At 41.1% G+C, this 27,713-nt stretch overlaps 1 protein-coding gene across 1 annotated transcript in view; it reads right to left on the bottom strand.

Annotated features, from left to right (window-relative positions):
* The window catches only part of Nmdar2 (NMDA receptor 2), a 38,065-nt gene extending 13,949 nt beyond the window's left edge, over nt 1–24,116 (bottom strand). The window contains exons 1-3 of the mRNA XM_065230003.1: nt 23,244–24,116; nt 6,670–6,902; nt 6,485–6,604 (exon numbers count right to left, since the gene is read on the bottom strand). Coding sequence (XP_065086075.1) covers nt 6,485–6,604; nt 6,670–6,902; nt 23,244–23,673 — 783 coding nt within the window. The 5' untranslated portion in view covers nt 23,674–24,116. The remainder of the gene's footprint in view (nt 1–6,484; nt 6,605–6,669; nt 6,903–23,243) is intronic.
* Between the last annotated feature and the right edge of the window lie 3,597 nt (nt 24,117–27,713).

Genomic DNA, 27,713 nt, shown 5'->3' with positions numbered 1-27,713 from the left:
CAGCATTTCGATGCCCTTTATGTAGTACGAAACGTTCAAACCTTCGAAATACGCCTCGAGTTCCACAATGACTTCCTCAGTCGATCTGAATCTCATTCCCTGGAGCCACTGCTTGTGGTTTGGGAACAGAGAATAGTCGCTGGGAGCCTGGAGAATACGGTGGGTGAGCAACCAATTCGAATCGTAATTGGTTCAATTTGGCCATCGCTTTCAAGGACGTGTGTGACGATGCGTTATCATGATGATACAGAACTATTTTCTTCTCCATATGGAGCCGTTTTTTTTTTTAATTATTCCGTGGTTCAGCTTGTCCAATAACGCTGCGTAATACTCTCTTGTAACTGTTCTTCCCTCTTGCAGGTAATCGATGAAGATTATTCCATGCGCATCCCAAAAAAACGGAGGCCATAAACTTTCCGGCCGAGCGTTGGTCTTTTGGCCGCTTTGGTCTGTTTTCGTGGCTTTCCAGCCACTCTGTTGATTGCCTATTTAACTCAGGCGTATGGTGATGGACCCACGGTTCATCCATCGTCTCAAAACATTGAAAAAAGTCTGCTCGATTACGCTACAACAACGCCAAACCGGCCGCTGAATCATCAACGTGCTGCTGGTCGACAGTCAGCAAACGCGGCACCCATGGCGCCGATAGCTTTTTCAGCTCTAAAAGATCGTCCCTTTGAGATGGCCACGGCTTCAGCTAACTCACGTACCTTCACTTTACGATCACTCAAAACTATTCGATGCACTTGCTGTACGATTTCCGCATTCGTAGCCTTTTGGTCTTCTAGAGCGAGGTGCGTCGTCGGTGCTTGTATGACTAAATTTAAATACACTAAACCAGCAATAAACTGTTGTTCTTAGAAGGGGCCGATGTGCGATAACATTTCTACAACCATTGCAATGATTGTTCAGAAGTTTTTCCCTATTTTCCCAATATTTTTACGAACGCAAAAGTAGCGTCACTCTACCGACTGTAGCTTGTAAATGAATGGACTAAATGAAATGAAACTTCATACACAAACTAATGACGGAGTCATGTTCATTTTTCAATGTCGCCATCTATTGAAAAATCCCGGGACTTATCACACATATTTTTAATTAAAATTTCGTTAGGTTGGATTATTTCTTGTATAGAGATGTTCAACCGTAGACTGTTTCATCTATTACATTATACATGATCATTGATGGAAATGTTGTTCATAATGTAAAAACTAAAAGGGACAGTTTTATTGGGTTGTACACAATGGTGACGTACAACAACGTGATCTTATATAATAAATCTTATTTGTTAACTGCAGCAGGAGCTTGTGTTTTGTGTAGGAATTGGAATTTGAGCGGGGTTCTCTCTGTTTATACTCTTTAGTATGACGCGCTTGGTATAGTTGGCCCACAGCAACTCACGAATAGCTACTGATTCCGATCAATAGCGGTGCGGTTTCTTCTTCTTTCTTTGGATGCTCATGTGGGCTGCAGCTCGTTGCTTGCAGACAGCCCTTCGTTGTATACTGGAGAACACCACCACTCACCACGCTGTGATTGAATGTGAGACCGGATCGAATTCAACTTTGAAATCTGTGTTAGGGAAATCGCTTTTCACAGGTAATCGGTGCTCAAAGCAACAGTTGCACATTCGTGCAATCTTAAATAGTGAAATTTTGAAAAATGATAACGTCTTAATTTTGACAGATGCGTAGAAATATATCTGATCGATTGGTGATAAAATTATTGAAATTGGTTCAGGGGCAGTTGAGTTATTAGCGTTCAAAATCTTTCATTATTTTGTTACAAGTTCCATTTTCGGTTTTCACAAAGTGTACCCCCATATAGAAATCACAGACGTAGTCCTACGTCAAAAAAATATGTGTTCACATCTATTATTAATCTTATTTTGATATGTAGGTGTTCAGTGAAAGTGATTCTTTGCTTCGTACTCTGGAATCGTACCGACCAGGACAGCCCTACAATGAAGAACTGAAGAAATTTGCGATCACTCTACACTATTATTCACCTCGTGCGTATCAGTTCGTACGCAAATTGTTCCAAAATCGTCTTCCCCACCCGAGAACTCTAATTCGTTGGTACAAATCTATTGATGGAGAACCTGGATTACCTGCTGAGACTACGGCAGTGCTAAAGGCCAAATCTAAGGAGTACAACCATAGAGGTAACTCTAAGACCACTGGGTCCCGAAGAAAATCATTATTATTTTTGGCTCACTCAGTACCAGAACAACGGTCCCAAGCAGTCCCAAGCTATTTCACTCACCCCTGCATGTTCTGCATGAATCCACACACCCCTGATGTTATCTGTCAAACTTTCATAGCGAATCAAAACAAACATAGTGTAGTAATAGAATTTCAACTAGAATAGGGTACGTTAATCGTTTGCTTGGGACCAATAGGCTACTAAAGTGGTGAGCCAATTTAAAATCGTTAGTTTCGTATTGATTGTTGGTACAACGCTGTTGAAAAGAGATTGTTTGTAGGAATGATGATGGACGAAGTTGCTATTAGGTGGCAAACGGAATGGAAAGATTTTAAAAAGTGTTTCGAAGGAGTGGTACAATTTTCTGATTTTTTACCAGAAAGCTCGGATGAGCTGCCGGTCGCCAAAGAAGCATTAGTGTTCATGTTAACCGGAGTTACTGAGAGCTGAAAAATTCCAATCGGCTACATCTTGACTGACTCCTTGGATACAGTCCAGAAAGTTTCGCTAGTTGAGAATATCCTAACGTACCTAGCCAACATTGAAGTAACGGTTGTCTCTTTTACGTTCGATGGTACCAGCACTAACATAAACATGGCGAATAGGCTGGGGGCATGCCTCAAGTACGGGCCCAATTTGAAGACTTACTTTCCGCATCCCGTCAGTGCCGATCCGGTATTTGTAATATTGGATGCATGCCACATGCTGAAATTGGAGAGGAATATGTTCGCGGCGAAACAAGTCTTCAAGACACACACGGGGCGGATTGAATGGAAGTTTATTGAAAAACTGAACCAAATTCAAAAAGTCTGTGGCATGCCCATCGCTGCACTATGGGAAGGTGGCCAAAAATATGTCGGTCTTTAAAACTATTTTTTGTTACCCTTGATATGTGCGATAGCATTTTATATAGCCTAAAGTTGAAACGTTGAACTGATGATTATCATGATGTACCCTCATATCAAAAATGAGCGCTAGAGTGCATAATCGACTTATTTGTAATCCATCCGGTGTTTGATGAATGAAAAAACAAAATTTTCAATTGATGCGTTCCCAAGATAGAGCAAGTAATGTGCAGATGTAACTCCAAACCAATTTTTTACATTTATTTCCGATACCTGTATATCTGAAATCTTCAAATACGGAAAATTTATTTGCCGCGTGTGCCGCATCACAGTACGTATGTAGGTAGCTTAAACTCATGCCGATAACAGCGCCACCACCATCATAGGCGGTGGCTTCGAAAACTAATGACTGTGCCAGAGGATTAGGTAAAATGAATACTTTTTTAACCGTATCAGTAGGGTAAACGCTCCTATAGTTGCGGTACGTTAGAAGCGTTAGGTTCCTATAGTTGTGTATGGAGACTCCGTACACAACTATAGGAGCCTAACGCTACTAACGTACTGCAACTATAGGAGCATTTCCCCTAGTCATTATTTAAAAAATTCCAATGAAATGAAACGAAAACGAATAAAACGTTACAAAATGTCAGTTTCCCAAAAACAGCGTCAGGAATAAGTGGGTTCAATTTTTTCAGCTTCCTCCCAATCAAGCCGTGACAGAAAACTCTCGATTATGTAGCGTAAGTAATTTACCATATTGGTAATTGAATTTTCGTTTAGATTGAAATCGTATGAAATCTGATTTGTATCTGACAGGGGAAAACTATTAGCAACTCCGGGTGCAGTTCCTGTTTTTTTTTTAATTGTTGCGAATTTGACTTGATTGATGATGTATACTTTTCATACGCAAAATTATTTATAATTATTTAATCATCAAAAATTAAACTTCAATCTCAATACTCCCCATGCTTTTCCTCGTGAAGCGCTCGTGTTAATCTACATTGCTCGATTGGAACCGCATTTGACCATGCGATTGGAACTTTTGGTTTCAGTCTTCGCGCGTCTCTGTTAGGCGCTTTGACCACTTCCGAACAACCCGCTGTAATGAGATCCAGTTCTTGAATCTGACGAAAACATCAACAGCGCTGCTGATCCGTACACGGTAAAAAAACATCATGTTCATGTAAAGTGAATTGCTGTTGAATTTGTAATACTTGCCAAACCTTGCAAATCGATGTGTAAATCCCTTGGAAGATGAAATCAACAGCAAATCACTTCATTTTAGGATTGTATTGCACATCGTTGTTATATGTTATATGTTGTTATATGTTATGTTGCAATCCTTGTTATATGTTATTCAGAATATAACCATATAACGTGTATCATATTACTACCCAGATCACATGTGTCCAAGAGATATTGAACAACATTACAAGGCTTGTAGTAGAAGTAAAATTGAGCAATCAATTTGATAAGTTTGACATTTTTTGTAATTGAACTTATCTGAATAATATACTATTATTAAATACAGCAACAATTTCGTAATACTCGCACTCTAGAATGCAAATGGGTGGAAATGGAGAATTATCGCTTTCTTTCTCTTAATTCATTTGTTGTTGACTTACCATCTTCGCGAGATGTTTGGCATGTGCGATTTTGACATTTGCTTCCAAAAGCAAAACTAATCAAATTCAATTGATGAAAACAGTGGTGCCAATTCAAATGATAATCATTTTGATTTAAAGGTGTTATACAGTACATATTTTTCAAGGAGAAATCACTTTGTTTCAAAACACAAATCACTTGAAAATCAGCGATAAATCACTTCGATTCGCAGTGCCGCATGACAGACTAAGTCAAGTGCATTTGGATTAGATGTGACAACTTTTTGCCGTGTAACATATTAAAGCTCCAACAATGTAACATTAAATGTGGCAAAAAGGCAACACATTAATGTCCTCAAAACCAATCTAAATTTCTTGCAATAGTCAATTAAAAAATTGATTTAATTGTTTTCGAATTGACGAGCGCAATTTGAGTGAATCGTGCTTTACCATAACATTATCTAGACAATTTTCTCTATTTTTCGCAATTACATGAACCATGCTTAATCGTAGAGAAAAAGACGGGAGCTGTTAAATTAGCATCACATAAATTTGACTTCACTCGAGGTGTTCGCAGATGATAGGCGTTGCAGTCCTGCGCTTCCGAATCATTGTTATATTTGAAGTTTCTGCTCGATATGACAGAAATAGGCGCTTATGTCCAAGTAGTTGTCTAATCTAATCTAATCTAATCTAACAACAACACAGCCAGTGCGCTTATGTCCAAGTAGTTGTCCACCCTAAATCTACTTTCTCTAAAAAGCTGTCTCCCCTTCGTAGCTCAAAACCATGGAAGGTAAAGCAGTAACGACTTTTGGGGGAAGTAGGTACTCTGCTCGAGGACGCCTCGTCGGGCATCAGGGCCAGCTAAGTGGCTGGCAAGTGGCAAGCCAAATCCCTCAACCTAGGGTTCTGAATAGAAATACTCAAAGGGAGAGATAGACGGAGAAAACAAAATACAATTCGGCAGCATGGATTTGTTCCTAAATTATCTTGCAACCCTTGCTAGAAGCTAGCATTTCAAATGACTTTTATTTTTGATTCGATTTACGTGCAAAATAATAATCGATTGCATCGCAATATTTTGCACATTTCTTGGTGCCATTAATTAACCAACGAAGATCAATTAATCAATAGAGTTAGAATATTAATTTGGTTCCAAAAACTAGTTGAATTTGCGGAGCAAACAAAACATAAAGGTGATTGAATTTCTGTTCGATTGCAATACTCGCAAATTTATTCTAGTAAGAATACGAAATCCTCGGGAAAATTCTAATTGGAATGTTCGATTGCCTCAGATTTTGACAGTTCATTTGGCTCAAAACATTCTCTCCGCCCATCTCTCCCTCTGAGTTTTTCTAGTTCTGAATAAAGAAACACCAACCCACTAAATTTAACACTTCAACGCTTTTTAGGTCATTCTTGACTTGTCCGGGAATGAGACAATCAGCATATATTATACCTGACAGACAGGATTAATCATTAGCCGTTTTCATCCACAAAATAATTTTCCGTTTCTTACGTGACTTTTCAAGAAGGTACAGGTTTGGCAGTATAATGGTTCCACGGCAAAAACGACACGATTCTCGCCATCAAAATGCAAATATAAGTATACCACAGGCATGGCATTGACACTTTCTGAGGTAAGCACACCCATAGAAATTACAGCATTACATCCAAAATACGTCATCTACTTAGTAGAGACCCACTTCTCTCCTCCACACGTACGTACTTCACCACGTTCTCACTACAATTATCCTCATTATCCTGACTCAGAGAAGCGTTCAGTGCCCTCCCTCGAGACAAACGATTTCAAAAATTTCGACTTACCATTGCGGCCACCTGTTCCCGCACGGCCTGCACAAAGTCGTCGTGTCCGGCAATTTGCGACGTCACCACCGAAAACTGGTGCCACTTGTACCGTTCCAGAATGCTCAGCATGGCTGCGCTCTGAAAGCAAACAAAAATTTAAAAAACATTTCATTTCAAAATCCATTAGACTGGAGACGACGAACCTGATGTTCGATGCTGGGCGCCAGCTGCAGCTGTAGCGTCGACTGCGACGCCCTCCGCTCCAGGCCGGAGTTGTCCGCGTTCCACGAGATGACCGGAATTCCGAGATAGCCGGCCAGCTGCAGGAAGTACTGGGCCGAGGCCGTGCTCCGGCCGTACGATTCGTAGTTCATCATGTACAGGATGGCGGTCACGTTCGCGTGCAGAAACTCCTTGCACAGGGTGTTGAGAATGGCTGCAGGCGGAAGGTACGAGAGGGACGACAAGGGTGAGAGATGGGTTATTTTTGTACCTTTTCTCTGTTTAATAATCTTTTAGTTTTGCGTTATTGGGGTGGGGTGGCTTGATGAGGGTACCGGGCGCGAACGAGGGGTTAAATTAGAGTAATTATATTTGTGATGAGCGGAGAACGGATCGGTTGATGAAGGGAGTCACCACACACATCGGACCGAGCGAGGTGACGAGGGAAGGTGGGTTGAGGTGTGTATGTGTGATGACGAGTTATGAACAAATAGACAGTGCTGTCTTGATTTTGTCTACCCAGGGGTTCTCTATTAGTTAGATGCAAATCAGATCAAATTGCACCCCGAATCTCTTCCGGAAGCATCGTTCAGCGCCTAGGAGTTGATGATTTGCTGGGAAATCAGAACGAGCTGGTTCGAACGGTTACCGAGATCCGTTCCATTATAGACGAAGTGAATACCCGAGCGGATTCGATTTCTGAACAACCAGACCATATTACACTAAATTGGAAACGTCTCTTCTTTCTATGCCTACGGCCTCAATCCACAGCTCTCTTTGAATATTATCACGCGCCGTTCGAACTATAGGAAAATGATGAAAGCTCACTTTTTGTTGGCCATGTTTTGTGTGACACCCATCCACACAAGACTTTATAGGCCTTTTTCTGTATCTGAGAAATTAGGACACTTCTGAATAACGATTACATTGAATTTATGCACGAAATCGACTCAACCAAAATGGAAATCAGATTGGTTTTGCATGTGCTGTCTAAAGTGTCGACAATTTTCTTAAATCATGGCCATCTTAATCTTTGCCATAATCGGGTAATCGTCATATGTCAGAAAGGGGTGGCGTTTGTCAAATTGTATGGCGCTCGAGCGTAAAATCTGGATTTGCTCGGTTGAAGGCCAAGGAATCGTTTAAATACATTCATCGAGCATACATGACGCGAATTCAGGATGGCGCAACTTGATCATTTTAGATTTAGCGCCATCTAGTGAGTAAATTATGTCATACACTGTTCATAGTTTTGAAAACATTGTATTCCTGAACATCTTGCAGAAGGAAGCAACATCCTTGGCAACATCCTATATGTTTGAGATCTCGTGATATAGACATCTCTAACATCAAAATATGCTACTACACTGGTAAATTTTTACAATGACGCATCCTCCGGGGATATCCGACCCTTAGAAAAAAGTCTGATAATTTTAAGGTGATTCGCTGTGACATCCATATTCTCGTAACCACTTCGAAACTTTAAGTGCAAAAATATCAGCTTCTATGACGCGTGCAACAATTAAATTGTTACTCCACGTTTGCTGCACTGCAGCATACATGAAGTAGAAATTTCAGGTGAAATGAGGCACCTATTTTCGAGATTTGTTTAATTGGGTTGTTTAGGGGATAAATACACATTCGTTATCTGCATTAAAAATGGAACCGAAATCCAAAATTTCATCAATTTTGGTACACTGGAACTATTTTAAATAAGAACGATTACATTATCAAAAATCACCATCTTAGCGCCCCTTGGTGGGATTTTGTATGGGAGCGAGCTGTCAACGAATAGATTTAGCGTCAACGATCAAAAATTTAAATCTTGATTTAAAAATCGAGATGAATGTCTACGAAATCGATAAAACTTCAAGGGACGCCCAATGGGGTTGTACGCAATGGTGACGTAGGACTACGTGGTCTTATATAATAAATCTTATTTGTTATTAGGAATAGGAATTTGAGGGGGGTTCTCTCTGTTTATACTCTTTAACATGACGCGCTTGACATAGCCAGCGACTCACGAAGAGCTACTGATTCCGGTCAATAGCTGTGCGGCTTTTTCCTCCTTCTATGAATGGTCATGTGGGCTGCAGCTCGAACACCACCACTCACCACGCTGTGATTGAATAAACACCATTTGGTGAGACCGGATGGAATTCAACTTTGAAATCTGTGTTAGGGAGTTCGTTTTTCGCAGGCAATCGGTGATTATTTTAACTATCATAGCAACTGTTGCACATTCGTGCAATTTTTGATAGTGATATTTTGTATAAAAATGTCTTAACTTTAACAGATGCGTAGGAATATTTCTGATCGATTGGTGATAAAATTATTGAAATTGGTCCAGGGGAAGCTGAGTTATTAACGTTCAAAATCTTTCATAATGTTGTTACATGTTCCATTATCGGTTTTCATAAAGTGTACCCCCATATAAAAATCACAGACGTAGTCCTACGTCAAAAATATCGTTGTGCTCAGAAACCGAAGCTCTAACAGATGATGTAAAAAATTGGTATATTTTTCGAAGTTAAACAAGCCAATTGAAAATTCATAGTGGAAGTTCATATATAGCCTACGTAGCGGTTATTTGTGGACTCTACAAGGACTGTACAGACAAACAAAGTACACCGTTGTAATACCTTTGTAAGGGGTGGTCACTCTACATACTTTTTGTGGCAACTTTTTTCACGTGTGCCGCAGCTGTGCTGGCAGTGCCGAGAGTGCCAGGCAACTTTATTTGTTTGTGAAAAATGGGGTGTTTGGCAACCCGGTTAATTTGACAGTTCAAATGTTTTGATGTGAAGTAAGACAACAAGCAGTGGAATTCGACCCGAACCATGACGATGGTCCAGAAATACCCCAGCTGGACAAGCCAATACTGGACAAACTGGGCCTCGATAAGGCGATCAAGAATAGCCGCTGGGGAAAGCTGCCGCGGATGTTGCAATCAGCTACCATCACAACCAGTTTTACCACCAGAACGACCACGGTTGAGGAACAGTCATCGAAAGCCACCATGCCGCAACTGCAGCAAAATAAAAGTCAACTTAAACTAGACGATTCCATTGTTCAAACCGTTCTAACCGAAACACAACACACAGTAGTAGTAGAAGTTGTGGAGTAGTAAAGGTTACGGTTCCATCCGTTTCTCTTCCTTTCTTGCGTCATCTCCAACACGAAGCATACCTATACCTATAGATCTAAACATATTTTAGAAGAAAGCATATTTTTTTTAATATATAAACAACAAGCAACAAGCATCTCGCGTGGTTATTTGCTTGTCAAAACCCGATAGGATAATACCCGTACCACCCTGGGATGGATTTGCCAAGATCTTTGCTGCAGTTTCCTACGATGAAATAGCCGTTGTATAATTGGGCGATAAATAACTGCTCGGTTTCACGACGAGTCACTCCGATCGTACTGGTCCTGATAGCTTGAAAGCTTTGATTTGACCTTCCGAACATTAGTCCGTCAGCTGTTCTCTCATTTCCAGCACAGTACCGATTGCCCTGGTTTTGATGTATTTACTGCAACTGATGGTGTACTGCTTCGGACAGGCATTAGGATGTGCGCTGCTGGGAAATCCAACTCGGTTTTGAGGAACTTATGGCATGTCTTGACCAAAAACTCGCAGTTGAGTTTATCCACATCCAACGCAAAATTGCATTGTGTCGACAACAATGGCCAGGCGCAGAAGTAATACTTACAATCAATACGAAACTAACGATTTTAAATTGGCTCACTACATGACTAGCCTATTGGTCCCAAGCAAACGATTAACGTACCCCATTCTAGTCGAAATTCTACTACTACACAATGTTTGTTTTGATTCGTTATGAAAGTTTGACAGATAAAATGAGGGGTTAGTGGATTTTTTTTGGAGTACCAGAGCTGAGCCAAAAAATTGAGCAGGTTTCTTCGGGACCTTCTGGTCTTAGCGTTACCTGGCTGATGACGACGGCAGACGATTTGAGCGAAATTGAATTCCAAGTCAATGACCAATGGTTGGCGTCTTTGTTGCTGAAAGGGTTTCCCGAGTATTTTAATCCGATGATTATTATGGGTCTTCAAGCGTTGAGAATCTAGTTAACTGCAGATGTTGTGATGTGAAGACGAAAATTAGAACTCAAGCAGCGAAGGTGCTTTCTACTCGAAGCAGAAATCAAAACGCCCGAAAGGTGGTGCAGATAAGAAACCGGGACATTTTGCTGCTAATTGTCCTCAGAAGCAATCTTCAAGTTCCTCCAAGGGAAAAGGTACGGCCCCGTTGCTGGCCGTGGTAACCGGAAAATCAGAAAACTGGTATTTCGATTCCGGTGCAACTTCCCCAATGACGCAGTCAACTGAGGGGTTGGTCAAGCATTCAGATTGGGTACATTCAAGTAGTCAACGTATCAAGTCAGTTGTAAAAGATACAGTCAACCTTGAACTGGGTGAAGGTCCGTTGGAAGTGAAAGATGTTTGGATGGTTCCAAAGTTGACGACAAACCTGTTGTCGATAAGGAAGATTTCTGCGAAGAATATGAATTTTTTGTTCAAGGACGATTGGCGTTGACGGCGACTCTGTAGCTCGTTACTCCTATGGTAAAATCCATAAGCAAACGTCAGACTATGCGTGAAACATGGCGGACTTTGTACTATCCTTTCACTCCACCGAAAAATCCTATAATAAACTGTCATTCTTTTTTAGAAGAGACGATTTTTCGACGGTGCCGTCAACGTGAATGGCTGTGAAGTTCGTGATGAGGATGGCAACATTGTTGTTACCGTATGCAAGAAAATTGTATGTACAGGCTGGACATCAAAAGCTCGGATAGCACATTTCTGGTGGCTACCACGAATTTATGGCACCGAAGATTAGAACACTTGAACCAGCAAGCTACGTACGAGTAAATTGGTTACGATGGTCGATGTAATGCAGTTGCGGATGGAATCCATGGTGGACTGCGTTGCTTACGTTCAAGGTAAACACACAAGGAGCTCTTTTCGTTCTAGTTCCTCAAACGCACAGGATTTGTTGGATTTGGTCCATTCCAACGTATGCGGTCCGGTCGAGATACCTTCAATCGGTGGAAGCCGTTACTTCGTTACCTTTGCCGACGATGCCAGTCACAAAGTGTGTTTGTACTTTATCGAGTCTAAAAGCAAAATCAAGGAAGTTTACGACAAATACAAGGCTCTGGTGGAACGACAGACGGGTGCTGCGAATGAATAGCGGTACCGAATATGTCAATTCTGTTATGAAGAAGAGCATGGAGAGGGATGGAGTCATTCATCAGATGACGTTTCCTTACACTCCCGAGCAGAACGGAATAGTGGAGCGTATGAACCGTATGCTTGTCGAGAAAGTGAGTCATCATCAGCAGGGCCGTGGTGTTCATCAACGAAGTACGAGCGTTCAATCCGAATAGATCAGCGGTCGGGAACGCCAACCCCGGGCAAGTATACATATTTTAAGTGCTTTGGTTCAATTACTGGCCCTGATGATTTCACAGAACCCATATCGATGATTTCCGGCGAAAGACATCCTGAGACGACAGACAACCCTGAGAGCTATGCAGTGTTTTTCAAGCGACCAGATCGAGAGCAATGGATGAAGGCCATGTGCGAGGAGATTCAAGCGTTGGAGGAGAACAAAACCTGGATGCTGACGGATTTGCCAAAGGAAAGCGATTCGCAATAAGTGGGTATACAAGACCAAATGAGGACTCGATGGTGTCAGGTGGAGCGATTCAAAGCACGTCTGGTAGTGAAGGGCTGCTCCCAGCGCTAAGGAATTGATTTCGCAGAAGTGTATGCTCCCGTTGTGCGTTACTCGATGACTTGATGCCACTGGCGGCCCAAGCTAATCTGGACGTGGATCATATGGACGCAGTATCCGCTTTCATACAAGGGAAGTTGACGGAAGAGGTTATCTTCATGGAGCAGCCATAGGGCTTTATTCAGGATAACTCGAAAGTTTGTCGATTGAAGAAAGCACACAGAAGTCGGGTTTGGAATCTTCAGCTAGACGAGGCACTGCATGAATTTGCATTGGAGCGTTCGTTATTGGATCCCTGCCTCGATGGAGATAAACTTATTTGTGTAACCACCTACGTAGACGATTTTCTACTATTCACCAACGATCAAGAGATGAACAAGAAGTTAAAGATGTTCCTCAACAATCGCTTCAAGATGAAGGATTTGGGAGAAGCAAAGCTTTGTTTTGGGTCTAAGGATCACTCGTGACAGATCGATAGGCAAGCTCTGGCTAGATCAGCAACATTACGTGTAGGAAGTACTCGAGCAGTTCAACTAGGCGAACTTGACAAAACGATGCGTCCAACCGATCCTGAAGAAGTTCAAGAAATGCAGACGGTCCCATACAAGGAAGCGGTGGGATGCTTCACGTACATCGCGCAACCAGCAAGGCCGAACATCGCATTTTCTGTGAACATGGTGAGCAAGTTAAGCAGAAATCCTGGTCGTAGGCACTGGGAGACGGTGAAGCGCTTAATGCGTTACCTGAAAGAAACGTCTGGAAATCGTTTGGGAGTATTCCTCAGAAGGTAATCCACAATTGACGTGTTAGTTGTGGCTTTATCGACTTGTCAATCTGAATACATCGCATTATCCAGGACGACACAAGAGGCACTTTGGTGGCAGTAGCTACTGCAGTAGTTCGATGGGAATCATTCAGTACCGATCCGATGTGACAACCAGTCGGCAATCTAAGTTGCCATGAACCAAGGCTTCAACCCCCGAACGAAGCACATTTGTATTCGATACCATTTTGTCCGAGATGCACTGGACAGAGGCAACGTTACTTTGGATTACTTTTCTACCAAGCACCAACCGGCGGATGGATTTACTAAATCCCTAACCAAGCAGAATCATAAAGCTTTCAAGAAACTGCTTGGCATCGTTGGTTAAGGAGGAGTGTTGTAGTTGAGTAGTAACCTATGATTTAAGAGTTTGCTTTACCCTAGCAACGTAGCAACCATTGTTCAGCTGCGTTCAATATGCAAATAAAATTTTCATTAGTTCTGCAGTTCTCAACCAGTACACACGCGTTTATTCGTAAACTCTCAATTCTAACGCTTCTAACGTACCGCAACTATAGGATCGTTTACCCTAATGGGTCTTCAAAGTCCGAGGTTCGCAAAAAATCTGCTTGTTGTATGGGGAAGTATAGCATCCCTCCAAAAAGTTAGCATCGCCCAAGGGGTGAGACAGCTTTACTCTGAGTTGCTTTTTTGCAGCGAACGATGCTGGAAAAGCATCGACGGGGGGTGCATTGGCGTGGATTTCATCTGCTTCTCTGTGCCGATTGGCTGCTGTTGCTGCTGTTATTGCTTTGGAAGTTTTTTTGCTCGTATTCCTTCGTTTCAAAACGTTGAATGTGAATTAACTGTAGGTAGGTGGATTTGTTTCAGATGTCCACCGAGGAGATCGTGAAATCGTTCGTTGTGGGAAATCATTGGCATACATAGGAAATATCTTCCCTGTTGGATTAAAACCGATTAAAATCCGATTCCCAATTCTAGCTCCGAAGGAAACGCTGCCAACCAATACCCCAGAATGTTCAGCCAGAGTATCAACACAGTCGACACTGCTGAAGTCGAAGAGGAGGAGGACAATGAAGACATAGCTCCCAATATTTCCGGTGAGTACGATCCTCATCCGGACTGCAAACCCATTATCGATCTACCCGACGAAATCGAATTGAAAACCGGTGAGGAAGATGAAGAACAAATGTTCTGCGTTCACTCCAAGCTACTGCCGATGGTTCAGAAAGAGTGGAAGGAAAGGGTTCTTGGCGATCTGAAGATTCTCAAGATTAAATCCGATCCATCCAAGTACAGGATCATCGCTATAGACCTTGCTGACGAGAAACCGAAAAACGAAACGTGCTCCGAATATAATGAATAATAGTTTTTAAAAAAAAAAACAACTTTTTTCCTTCTGGATGAAATATTTTCTTTAAAGATGTTATGTTCAACTTCAACGGAGACTTTCCCCGACGGCCGCAGCAGAATCTCGGTGGTGTATCGCAGAAAACAGCAGGTTGTTGAGCGATGGGAACGGGATCACTTCGACGAGTATCGGAGGACGGCGGGGTACGTATAATTTGCCGGATCTGGAGTATTTGGTCAGGCGGATCGAGCTCTTCTACCACATCAAGCCGGTTGTTTGTTGTTGTTTTGCTTGACAGCAACTTTTCATCTTCGCACCTTCATATGTTTTTTCCTTTGGTTTGTTTTTTTCCGTCGATCTAGTTTTCCGTGCTGAGCACCAATGCTACCGACGTGCCAGGAAGGCAGCTCCCACACCTGGACCCTACCTATTGACCCATCAACTCATGAACCGGGGACCAACGGCTTAACTTCCCATCCGAAGGAAGGCGTGATCAGAGATGTTATGCCTCAGAACATCCCGGCGGCGCCGACTGGGATTGAACCCAGGCCTGCTGGGGTGAGAGGTAATCACGCTTACCACTACACCACCGGCGCCGTTACACCTTCATATGTTGCTGTGATGTGAAAAGTGAGAATACAAATGACAATCACCTTGCTCACTTTTGCCTCAAAAGCATCTCTAAAATTGCTCATGATTAGGAGCTGTCTTACCCCTTGGCATATCCATTTTATGGGTAATAACACGGAGAACAAATTCGTTAAGTTAAGATAACAATCCTAAAAGTTACTTTCACATGGAAAAATGTTGTTGTTTTAAAGAAACCTATAGTTATTCCAAAACTAATTTGACCGTCAACTCAATCATATCTACCTAATAGATTCAACTGTTCATCTTATACTCAAATCAACTATAACTTTGATCAATTATAACAACCGTCAAATGTAATTTATTTATATAATTTGGTTCCAAGTGATCATCATAAATCCACATACTTTTAACTTATGATGCGTAGAGCAGATGAACAAGGTTCAAATTTAAGTTGAATGTTCTTGTTCACTTTTTTTATGATTTTGCAGTTGTGTTTTTGAGATCGATAAAGAAGCAAAACAAACTTCCTTAATATGTCGATAATGAAGAGCAGTTCGTTTAATAAACATTGTGAAATTTTGCTTTCCTAACAATAGTTTTCTTGAATCAACTAAAGCATAGTTGTATTTTGAAGTTTGACGTTTGTTCATCTACTGAAAAATATAGTTGAGCCAACCGAGGAGCCAACTATGGACTATAGTTGTTGCCCTCTATATATAGTCAAATCAACTATAGTTTCGGGTTATCTCTAAAACAATTGAACAATATAGTTATTTTGACCGGAAAAATAATTTCGTATACTATAATTTGTTCATCGTGAATGGCACAAATAAAGGGTGTTACGATCAAAAAGTGGTCGACTTAAACTTGACGCATTTATTTTAATCGAGCATTTAAAAAACCTGAATACCCCTCATTTTATAGGTTAGTGCGTGCAGAATGATGCCCCTATTTTGACATTTCAAGCTGAACAATTCATTGGGTCCTAAGTAACATTGATCGATTCTCTTCATCGCTTTTGTCTTTCGTTAATAACATGGGTATAGGACCGTTTCTGCTCGTGTTTGTCGTATTAGAAGATAGATAATAGCTTCTTTCATTGATCTGTGTGCTGAAAATAGCTGGAAATGTCTTAACATGACCGTGAGGATGCCAAGAGAAAGTCGACGAAGAGAATCAGTCAATGTTACTTAGGACTTAATGCATTGTTCAGCTTGATTTTGCAGAAGCAACGCATCAAAATTTTGTACGCGCATCGCCAAAATCCGAACTACTCGCACGCTGAGTTAACGAAATCGTTAAAAGTGGCCAAATCAACTGTCACTAACGTAATAACAGTGTTCGGGGAACGTTTGTTGACAGCCTGGATCGGAAGGGAAATTGAAATCGGGAAGCCGCTGCGACGACAAAAAGAGTGACCAGCGGTTTCAAGCGGAATCCCAACCTCTCCGTTCGAGATGTCGCAAACTACCGTGCATCAAGCTAAAAAACGCGTATTCGCGAAATCACTTGCGTAGCAAATCAATTTGGTAAGGCATTTGTGACCAGCGTACACCTTCCGGTCGTATGAAACAATTCCAAATCTGTCCAAATCCTCCCGTATTTTTGTTTGTTTTGGCACTGTTTATGGGAAAATAGTGAACTTTTCATGAGCATTAACGGCAAATAACTCACCAACACTAGCGGACCGTGGGTTCTAGCCCACCTGTAATTGTTCGCTGCATCAATCGGTGTAAATATTTACATTATTTGACAATTCTCAGGTAATCATGACAGCAGTAGGTCTCTTTTCTTCATTCAAATTGTTTTCAATAATCAAACGTCATGATTACCTGGGTTTTGTCAAATAAGGTAAATATTTACATTGCTTTTACCAAAGAATACCCGCCTTGGACGAAACCTACGTCAAGGCAGACTTCAAACAGCTTCTTGGACAGGAGTTTTATACGGCAACCGGAAGGGGAAAGGTGGAAGACATTTTCAAACATATGAAACTGTCGAAGTGCGCTAAGAAATATCTGGTTTGACAGGCTATCTGTACCTGTGGCTTGAAAAGCGACATTTGCATTGCAACCGGGACCGTCAACTACACACTTAGAAATACCTAACCTTACACGTGACGGAATCAATCTTTGACATAAAGGATGAGACGTAAACAAACATGTCATGTAAAATTAAGTGCTCCGAGACTGAAAAGTTCGAAAGTACGTTTGATTGAGCTGAATTTCGCGTATATTATGACTCAATTTTATGTCAAAATTGACGCTCGTATATGTCAGTCTCAGAGCACCTAAATTTACATCAATTTTTCTAAGTGTGTAGGAAATTTACGTCAATGAGTGTCTGGAAAAACGTCTGCTGCCTTTTCTGAAGCAACACGATTGTTCCGTGCTGTTTTGGTCGGATTTGGATCCTGCCATTACGGAACATGCAGGGTGTGTGTTTAAGAACAAGAACCATCCCAGAGCTCCGCCCAATCAAAAAATATTGAGCCATCGTCAAACGGAACCTGAAGAAGACCCGAAAAACTGTTGGAAGCGAGAAGCAGTTTAAAATCTGGCATGCTGCGGTGAGCAAAGTGGACGAGGTGAGGTAGCTGTACAAAATCGGATGGCAGAAGTTAAACCAACCGATGGCAATTAACGATTTAAAATTGGCTCACTACTTGACTAGCCTATTGGTCCCAAGCAAATCGATTAACGTGCCCCATTCTAGTCGAAATTCTAGTACTACACTATGTTTGTTTTGATTCACTATGAAAGTTTGACAGATAAAATGAGGGGTTCGTGGATTTTCCTATATTTCGAGGGGTGAATCGATTGGCTTGGGACCGAAGCTAGTACCAGAGCTGAGCCAAAAAGTTGAGCTCGTTTCTTCGGGACCTTCTGGTCTTAGAGTTACCTCGATGGTTCAATGTTGTACAATATTCTACTTTATCGACTTCTACTTTAGAGCACCCGCACCAATGCGTCGCTATTCGGGATGCTAGTTTGACAACTATAGCCATTGCTATTTTAGTTAGCAACTTGTTTACGCACCGGTCGTTGCTATCACGATTGAGAATTTACGTTTTCGGCTTTCGCACCAATGGTTGCTAAACTTATCGTCGAACTTCGAACTGAAAGTGATCACAGAGTTTCAAGATTGTTTTTTCGACAATATTGATATACCTAACCATGAAGACTGAAGATTGATTGGTTAAGATCCAACTACAGACCCAGGTTCTCAAGAAACGGTCCTCCGGAAGATCCGAATAGTCCAGCGATTTTTTTTTTAAATCACTTGTTGTGATGCTAAATGAATGAATTTGAATCTGGGACCAGCATGCGCACACTGGTGGTCACGAAACGGTCCTCTGGGAGATCCGGAACATCCATAAAAGTGGTCAATTCTTAAAAAAGATTGAAATATCGATCTTCGTATGCTCATCTTATAAAAGTTACGCACCAAAAGGCATAAAGGCATTTTCGGATGCCTACTTGGATTACTAGATTACATATTTTAGCTTGTGAATGTATCAATAAATATTGAAACCTTTAAGAAGTTCTAATTGATAGAAATGTGGGGAAGTTAAAAGATCTTTAGGAGTAAGTTTTGACAGCTCCAAAATTTACTTCAGCGAAGATCAAGAGCTTCAGGCTAGACTTCAGAGCAGTTCCATTAAATTCATGAAAATTTAAGCTTAAAGACCTATGAGTAAAGGCCCAAACGCAATATGGACGGAAGCGGAACGGAAACGGAAAGTTTGACAGTTGTCACAAATGAGATCAAGAAGCCTAACCGATGTCGATTTGGTTCTAACTAGTTTTCAATCAGACAAGTAGGCTTACTCAGATCGGGCTTTTCCGCTGCCGTTGCCGTTCCGCTTCCGCTGTCATTGCGCTTGGGCCTTAACGTGAACTTCGGGTAAGTTCTGGAAATGTTAGGGTAGTTCCATCAATATCAGGAAAATTGTGTGAACTTGAGGGACGTTCCTAAAACTTTAGGTTCGTTTCGAGAACTCTATAACAGTTCCATTTATTTCAGTAAAATAGAAGAAACTATCAAGAAGTTCGGAAAATTTAAGGAAAGTAAAAAAAACCTTCAGGGAATGAACTTAAAAACATTAAGAAAGCTACACAGAGAAGATCCATGTTTAAAGGGAAATTTAAAGATCTTCTGGGCAGTTCCATTAATTTCTGAACAATTCCAGGAACATCATCAGGAAAACATAAGGGAAGTTCCGTAAACTTCAGAAAACAATACAGATCTTCAGGAGAGTTTGAGGAATGAAAAGAAGTACTGAGAATTTCAGGAAGTTTCATAGGCAAACCAACAATCAATACGAAACTAACGATTTTAAATTGGCTCACTACTTGACTAGCCTATTGGTCCCAAGCAAACGATTAACGTACCTCATTCTAGTCGAAATTCTATTACTACGCAATGTTTGTTTTGATTCGCTATGAAATTTTGACAGATAAGATAAAGGGTTATTGGTTTTTCGTATGTTTCGAGAGGTGAATCGATTAGCTTGGGACCGAAGAGAGTACCAGAGCTGAGCCAAAAAGTTGAGCTCGTTTCTTCGGGACCTTCTAGCCCTCTATGGACAAACTGCGGGAACAAAAGGGAAGTTCCAAAAACTTCTGGAAATTTTGGTGAACGTCAGGCAAACTTCAGGATTTTCAAATTAGTTCAGGAAACTGCAGGAGCTTTTAAGAAAATTTGAGAAATTCAGAGATATCAAGAGGATTTTAGAGAAGTCAAAATAATTTCAGAGATGTGGAGATAACTTGAGGAAAATTTACATTTTAAAAAACCTCCAAGTACCTCAAAGAAGATAGACAAGAGAGCTTTAGGAAATTTCAGAGCACTTCCAATAACTTCACAACTTTGTGAAATTCAAGAAATTCCAGAATTTCAGGGCAGTTCGATGATTTGTATGGGCAAGGTGCGATAAATTCCGATAAATTCCATAAACTTGAGAAAAATTCGAGATTTTGTTTTGACAGTTCTATTTAGTTCAGGGTAATACCAAGAACTTCAATAGAATTGAAAGTACTCAGGAATGCTTCGAGAGCAGAAGGATTGATCAGAGAAACTAAGAACAGTTCAACTAATTTCATGGAAATTGAAGAATGTTTAAGAAGTTCCAAGAAACTAAGGGAATTTCAGAAACTTCATCAAAGTACCAAGACCTTAAATTTCAGAAACATAAGAGCATCAGGAAAATGTGAGATCATTTTAAGGAAGTTCCATGGTACTCAATGCAGTTTAAAGAACTGCAAAAAAAAATGCAGAAACTTCAGCGACGATCAGATTATTTTCAAGAAAATCGCGAGATATTTTAAAATGTTCAGAAATCTTCAAGAACGTCTAGAGACCTTCAGAAAAGTATATAGATTTTTTGGTGATTTCATTATATTTTAGGAAGGTCCCAGAACTTCGTGGATGAGAGGTCTTCAGAAAATTTTATAAATATGATTAAAATTTCACAATAGAAAAATTAATGAACTTCAGTAAAGATTCAAAAACTCAGGGAAGTCAAAATATAACTAGGATTTTTACGCGAATTGACTACTTTTGTGGATGTTCAAAATCTTCCAGAGAACCACACTGCTACCTGATTGCATATGCTAGTTCTAGATCCTAATTCATACATGTAGCTTCAGAATAAGTGAATCGTGAAGTTCCCAGATCCAAATTCATTAATGTAGCATCAAAATAAGTGATTTATAAAAAAAAACTACAAGGGACAGCCTTATGGGGTTGTACGCAATGGTGACGTAGGACTACGTGGTCTTATATAATTAATCTTATTTGTTAACTGCAGCAGGAACTTGTGTTTTGTGTAAGAAAAAGAATTTGAGCGTGTTTCTCTCTCTTTATACTCTTTAGTATGACGCGCTTGACATAGACGACCTACAGCGACTCACGAAGAGCTACTGATTCCGATCAATAGCGGTGCGGCTACTTCTTCCTTCTATGGATGCTCATGTGAGCTGCAGCTCGCTGCTTGCAGGCAGCCTTTCGTTGTGTACTGGAGAACACCACTACTCACCACGCGATGATTGAATAAACACCGTTTGGTGAGACCTGTTGGAATTCAACTTTGAAATCTGTGTTGGGGAAATCGCTGTTCGCTGGCAATTGGTAATAATTTTAATTATCATAGCAACAGTTTCACATTCTTGCAATTTTCAATAGTGACATTTTGAAAAATGATAAAGTCTTAAATTTGACAGATGCGTAGAAATATTTCTGATCGATTGGTGATAAAATTATTGAAATTGGTCCAGGGGCAGCTGAGTTATTAACGTTCAAAATCTTTCATAATTTTGTTACATGTGCCATTTTCGGTTTTCTTAAAGTGTACCCCCATATAGAAATAACAGACGTAGTCCTACGTCAAAATACGGAACTCTAGGATCTTTTCTACGGATTGGCCCCCTTTACGGATGTTCCGGATCTTTTGAAAAACTGTTCCATGGCCACCAGAGTGCACATACTGGTTTCAAATCTAAATCCATTCATGCAGTATAACAACAAGTTGATTTAAAAAATCTAGATACTTTTTTACTAATTTTCCACATTTGCAGATGTTCCGGGTCTTCCAGAGGAATGCTTTGCTGTCCCTTGGGTCCACAGTTTTTGTCCCAAATCCAAATTTATTCATATATCACAATGTTCAAATGAAAAACAAAACAAACATTTCATAGATAGCAACAGGGTGCCTTCCATTCATTTTGACTAAAACAATGTTTTATGAAATTATGGAATAATAAGATATTATGATGATATTTTGTATATGTAAGTAGTAAGAAAAGATTGTAAAGTTTGTGTTTCACCCATCAAACCTGCAAATTTAGCTTTGACAGAGTCACAATGAGCGTTTTTCTGATCGCCTCTTCGCGAAGAGTGAAGAGCGAAGAGTGGGTGAGATAAATTACAAAATCGCTTATTGCGTCTCTCATGTAGCAAAATTGGCAGGTATTATGTGTCAAATACAAACTTAACAATCTTTTCTTGTTGTTTACACAATCAAAATATTTCCATAATATCTTATTATTCCATAATTTCTTAAAACATTTTTTTAGTCAAAATGAATGGAAGGCACCCTGGATAGCAACGCTTGGGCCGGTTGCTATCGCATTGCTGTATTTGTCAACCCGCTGTTCACCGAGAGGCAGCTTGTTATTTCCAGCACTTGAATAGCAACCCCCAGTGCAGTTACTGTGTTATGGTGGGGGTTGCTAAAATAGCTTTAGCAACGCATTGGTGCGGGTGCTCTTACCGACTCCAAAATTGAATCGACAAGTATATAAACAAAGCTGCCAGAGGGCAGAGCTTACCGCAACAAACGTTGGATACTGATTATAAGCTTATTGAGCCAAAAATAGGCTTATTCAGCTAAAAATAAGCTTATTCAGCTGTTAATCACCTAAAATGTTTGTTGGGACACATGCCTTTTTTAAATGGGTCTGATTTGGGAGCTGATCCTGGGCTGTTGGGGTGGACTGCTGCCGTTATCTTCGTTCGATCTCGCTGGGCCACGGTTGTTCTCATATATGATGCTGGTTGATAAGGATGAAGTCACAACTCATGTGTTCGATGTTTACCTTGCAGAACAAGCAATTCACATCGCATTGAAATGCAAAACACTTCAAATCCATCTGCTTTGAGCAGAAGTGTAATTCAATGTGCAATACACTTGAATTGATAGGGAAAGATTATCAACATTTCAAAGTTTGAAACACTAGAAATCAAACTGTAGAACACATTGAACCATGGTTAAAATGAATGTGATTGTGCATTTGAAAAATCAAGTCTTTAAACATTTGAATTTTTTGAGCTTAGACTTTGTTTTCAAAATAGAGTTTCTACGAGATGCACAATTTCGAACCATCAGGTAAATCGGACCAGCCCTGTACTGTAGAAGAAAAAAAACACTGATGCACTAGAACTGATGGGGTGCACTTACAGGAAGCGTAGCGGAAAGGAGGGTAGGTGGGGAATAATGGTGGTTAATGAAGCATGTAAAACTGCAACCTTCAACCTTCGGTTGAACGCTTAACTGGCTTACCTGTGGGGCTTGGCGTGAGCGACATCATGTCAAAGTGTATGTTGGTGGTTTGAAATTCATGGTCCTTCAGGAAGGTCAGCTTCGGTCCACGCCCCTTCGTCAAACCAACCACAGCGGTATTGATCGAGCGCAGATAGTCCCGTCGACCGAAGTTGGTGTGTGGAACCAGCAGGCCGACGTTCAGCTGGTTCCGTCTGGCACTGGGACGGGTTGCACCCTTTCCGGAAGCAGCACTGCTGCTCCCGCTATCACTACTACTGCTGCTTGTGCTACTGCTACCACCTATGCTGATCCCGCTGCCTCGGTTCGTCGTCGCTTTGTAGCTTTTCATCTCGATGCCAGAAATTAGGCAACCAAGCAACAGCACCGTCGTCACGACGGAAGCAACCAATAAATTCATTTTCCCTGCTAATTTGATTCCGATTTTCATCGATACACAACACAACAGCACCTATTTTTGCATCCGACACCAGCATCCAGCATCCGCCCGTCAGGAGACAGGCAAAAAACGGAAATATCAGAAATGGGCGTATTTCCTTTTTCACTTATAAATTCATCTTGGCTGCACTCCCTCTCCCTCGTCGAAGGCTGTGCCACTGCTGCTATTTCGGATGACGACTTCTCTACACTGCGATTACGTTTTTCACAACCATTTTGCAGAAACCACACACAATCGGTAAAACACACTTCCCTCCCGATGGCTTCAGGCGTAAACGGAACTACAAAAATGCCTCTGTTCGAGATTTTCTGCACGATTTCGCGGAGAAAAGGAAAATCTTCTTTTGTGTACTTGAGAAAAGAAAGTTGAAAGGCGAAAATTTCTCCTTCTCGTTTGCCCTTCTCGAGTTTCCTTGTGCCTTTGGTTGCGCACTCGTCTCGTGTCTCTCGGCTCCTCCGCCACAATGATTATATCGCACACACTCTGCACTCTTCCTCGGGATGCCTTGGGAAAAGACACAGTGCAAACGCCTCAAAGTATACACTGCTGCATACACACACGCACTCCTATCTCGTATCTATAGATGTGTACATTTGCCGTTGTCGAACGGCCTCTCCCTTATCAGTTGGGTTGTCAAAAATGTCTTTCCTCTAGGACGAATCAAGTCGAAGAACGAGGACGACCAGCGCCTCTCGTCTTTGCAGCAAGCTTTTGCCTTTATGTGACGTTCTCCAACAGCATCAGCGTTCAGAGCAGAACCCAATGAAAAAAGATAAATTATGTAACGCTAAGCAGCGCTGACAGCGCCATCCAGCGAGCGGGAGAGCATACTGACTGGTCTCCCCGAGCGCCACAGCATCCGAACGAACGGCTCAAGCTCGCACATACACCTATGCAAGGGCGCGCAAAACAAGCACCCAAATGACAGCAACAATCCACACTCCACCGAACCAAACCCATCTAATGCTCTCGCACTTTTATACGAGAACAGCATTGGTACTACTTAGGTACCACTCGGCATCTCCAAAATCCCAACGTGAAACACATCATGTGCAGCCAGCCAGAGCACATCATTCACACTCACACGACGAACTGATGAGAATACTCCCGACTCAACGGAGAGGATGAGCGACGATGTCAACAAACAAGTGATCCAAACACAACCACCACACTGCCAGCCACGTGATAGAGGGATCGTAAAAGGATGGCGCGCGTCAACTCGTTTGCATCGCATTCTCGCCAGACCAGCGCCGCGCACGTGGCATAACTCAAGACCAACACACAGCAGATTCTGCTCTCTACCTCTCCCACTCGCGCTCACTCTCTCGGATTGTTTGCATTTTCGTTCGTAAACAAACTCGCATTATCTGCCCGTATGAATTTGCATTCCAAGAGCGAGAGCGAGAGAACCAAAACAATGGGAAATTTTTCCCGAAGCTCACTCTCCCACCAACCACCCACCGACCTAAGAGCCCACCGACGAGCCAGCCTCCTTTGGGTGGATCGTTGATCACTCGCATGTGGATGCTGAAGTTCTCTGGAAAATGCCAACACGGCCGATGAGAGTAACTCAGTGACTGGGTAAATGGCCAATCGTATTTCTAGCAGAAAAACAGGCAATTGCCACAGTTTGTTTGCGTCGCATTTAAGGTACCGTAAAACGGGGTAACATTGATAGTTTTTTAAATTAAATTCCAATTCATTTTTATAGCAATGAGTGTTTTTCAAATTTTATATTTTTAAAACAAGTACTGAGGATCCAAGAGTCAATTGGTTAGTAATGTGTTGAACGAAAATTTAAACATTTGCAATATTTTTTTTAATTTTGTGACCGAACTTCAGTTTTTTTGATTTGGGGTTACTTTGATAATGCTCGATGAATGTTGAAAAAAATGAGTGAAACTCAAACAATTTAGTTTTTAAATATGAAACTTTGAATGAGTATATAATCAGAAAACTCCATAAGTAATAAGAATACAACATTGAATTTGTGATGGCTGTATCGGAAATACATTTCATAAGTGATGGTTTGAGTACTTTTTCAAAAAGGCGAAAAACACGAATATGGTTTTTTAATATTTTTGTAAAATATGTAGCACATCTATCTATATAAAAATGAATTTCTGTCTGTCTGTCTGTCTGTCTGTCTGACCCTTATAGACTCGGAAACTACTGAACCGATTGGCGTGAAAATTTGTATACAGGGGTTTTTGGGGCCGTGGAAGGTTCTTATGATGGTTCGAGATCCCTCCCCCTTCTGTAAGAGAGGGGGGGGGCTCCCATACAAATGAAACAGACATTTCTGCATAACTCGAGAACTAATCAAGCAAATGGAACCAAATTAGCATGTGGGGGCGAGTGTGGGGGTATAACGAGATAATCATAGAGGGTAGCCCCTTATGTAATAGGGGGGGGGGGGTACGTACAATATAGCATGCTTTTTTTTTAAATCGGCGCATAAACTCAAGCTAATATTGAATCCCGAGCAAGACCGGGCACACCAAGCTAGTACTATATAAAAACTATATACGACATCAACGGAAATACCCTAAGCTACAATATGGAACGAATGTTTCTTATTTGGAAAGTTTGTCTCTCATCAAGCTAAGACGTATTTTCAAGTAGTAGTAAATCCGGTCTACGGCCATATCACATTTAAGAGGTTTTGGGCCCGAAGAAGTTCAAGATGGAAAGATCCGGAATAACGTGTTATATTTAAACTCAGTGGGAAGATTCACCACCTGAGGGCAGCAGTGGTTTATCAGAAATTATTCTGACTTAGACTCAGTGGGAAAATCACCACCTGATCCAATGAGAATTCTCAGAGGCGAATCTGCACCTCCTGAGATAAGCTCTCCTTTTACCCGCAAATAGTCTGTCATCAATATGACCACTTCAGAATGAGAACGCAGTTAGGAATATTTCCTACAACTAATATTCTCTATTATCAAAAGGTATTTATCAGATATCAGATACATTGTTATGCTTACATTGAGTGTATTACATTTCATGGTCCTGTTCTACTAGCGACTCATAAACGGTCCTGACTACTTCTATTATATACTTCTCTCTTCTTATGTACCGAGTGGCACATCGGCTGCCTCTGCGGTGTCAGTGTGTGTGTAACCTCGCGTTGGAAAAGCAACGTGCCTACCATCCTATATGCCCTCTTACAAATTGGAAATTGTATTTTAACACTTCCCCTCAATTTTCAAATTTAGCAAATTAATTAATCTTTCAAATTTATGACGAGAAAGGGGCTTCGTAAAAATGTCTGCTTTCTGCATTTCACTACAAACATATTTTAGTGCAATCTTCTTCTCGCGAATTAGTTCTCGTATGAACATGTATTTGATGTCAATATGCTTCGTCCTTTGATGACTTCGTGGTTCCTCTGCTATTCTTATGCATGGAATATTATCTTCATTTATGGTGAATGGAACCGATTCGATACCAATCTCACGCAATAAATTAGATATCCATACTCCCTCCTTGGTTGCTCCACAAAGTGACATGAGTTCCGCTTCCGTTGTTGATAGGGCCACTGTTGTTTGCTTTTTCGTTGACCAAGAGACCGTGTTACCATACACAGTGAACAGGAATCCTGAGATTGATCGTCGTTCATCCTCGTCGTTTGCGTAATCTGCGTCAGCAAACCCTTCGAGTGGAGCTCCATCGTTTCTTCTGTACACCAGGTGCATCTCCTTAGCTCCCTGGAGATATCTGAGAATTCGTTTGAGTCCCGTCCAATGGATGTCCTGTGGCGAACTCTGAAATTTAGCAAACACATTTACTGCATAACATAGATCCGGTCGTGACATCAATGCCAGGTACTGGAGACAACCCAATAGAGCCTTGTAGGGTTCATTGGTCAATTGTCCTTCAGTTTTTGACCACCTGGAATGCTGATCAATTGGGGTAGAAATAGGATTGCAATCTTGCATTCCAAATTGATGTAATATTTTCTCTACATAGGCTTTCTGGGAAATCGTCAAACATTTGTCATAATACTGGATATCTAGGCCAAGGAA

Source organism: Ochlerotatus camptorhynchus, unplaced genomic scaffold (genome assembly GCF_037179485.1).
Source record: "Ochlerotatus camptorhynchus isolate MF236.1 unplaced genomic scaffold, CSIRO-AGI_Acam_v1.1 ptg000325l, whole genome shotgun sequence".
NCBI classification, from domain to species: Eukaryota; Metazoa; Arthropoda; class Insecta; order Diptera; family Culicidae; genus Ochlerotatus; species Ochlerotatus camptorhynchus.
Note: the sequence above shows the minus strand (reverse complement) of the source record. Positions and strands in the feature narration are given on the sequence as shown.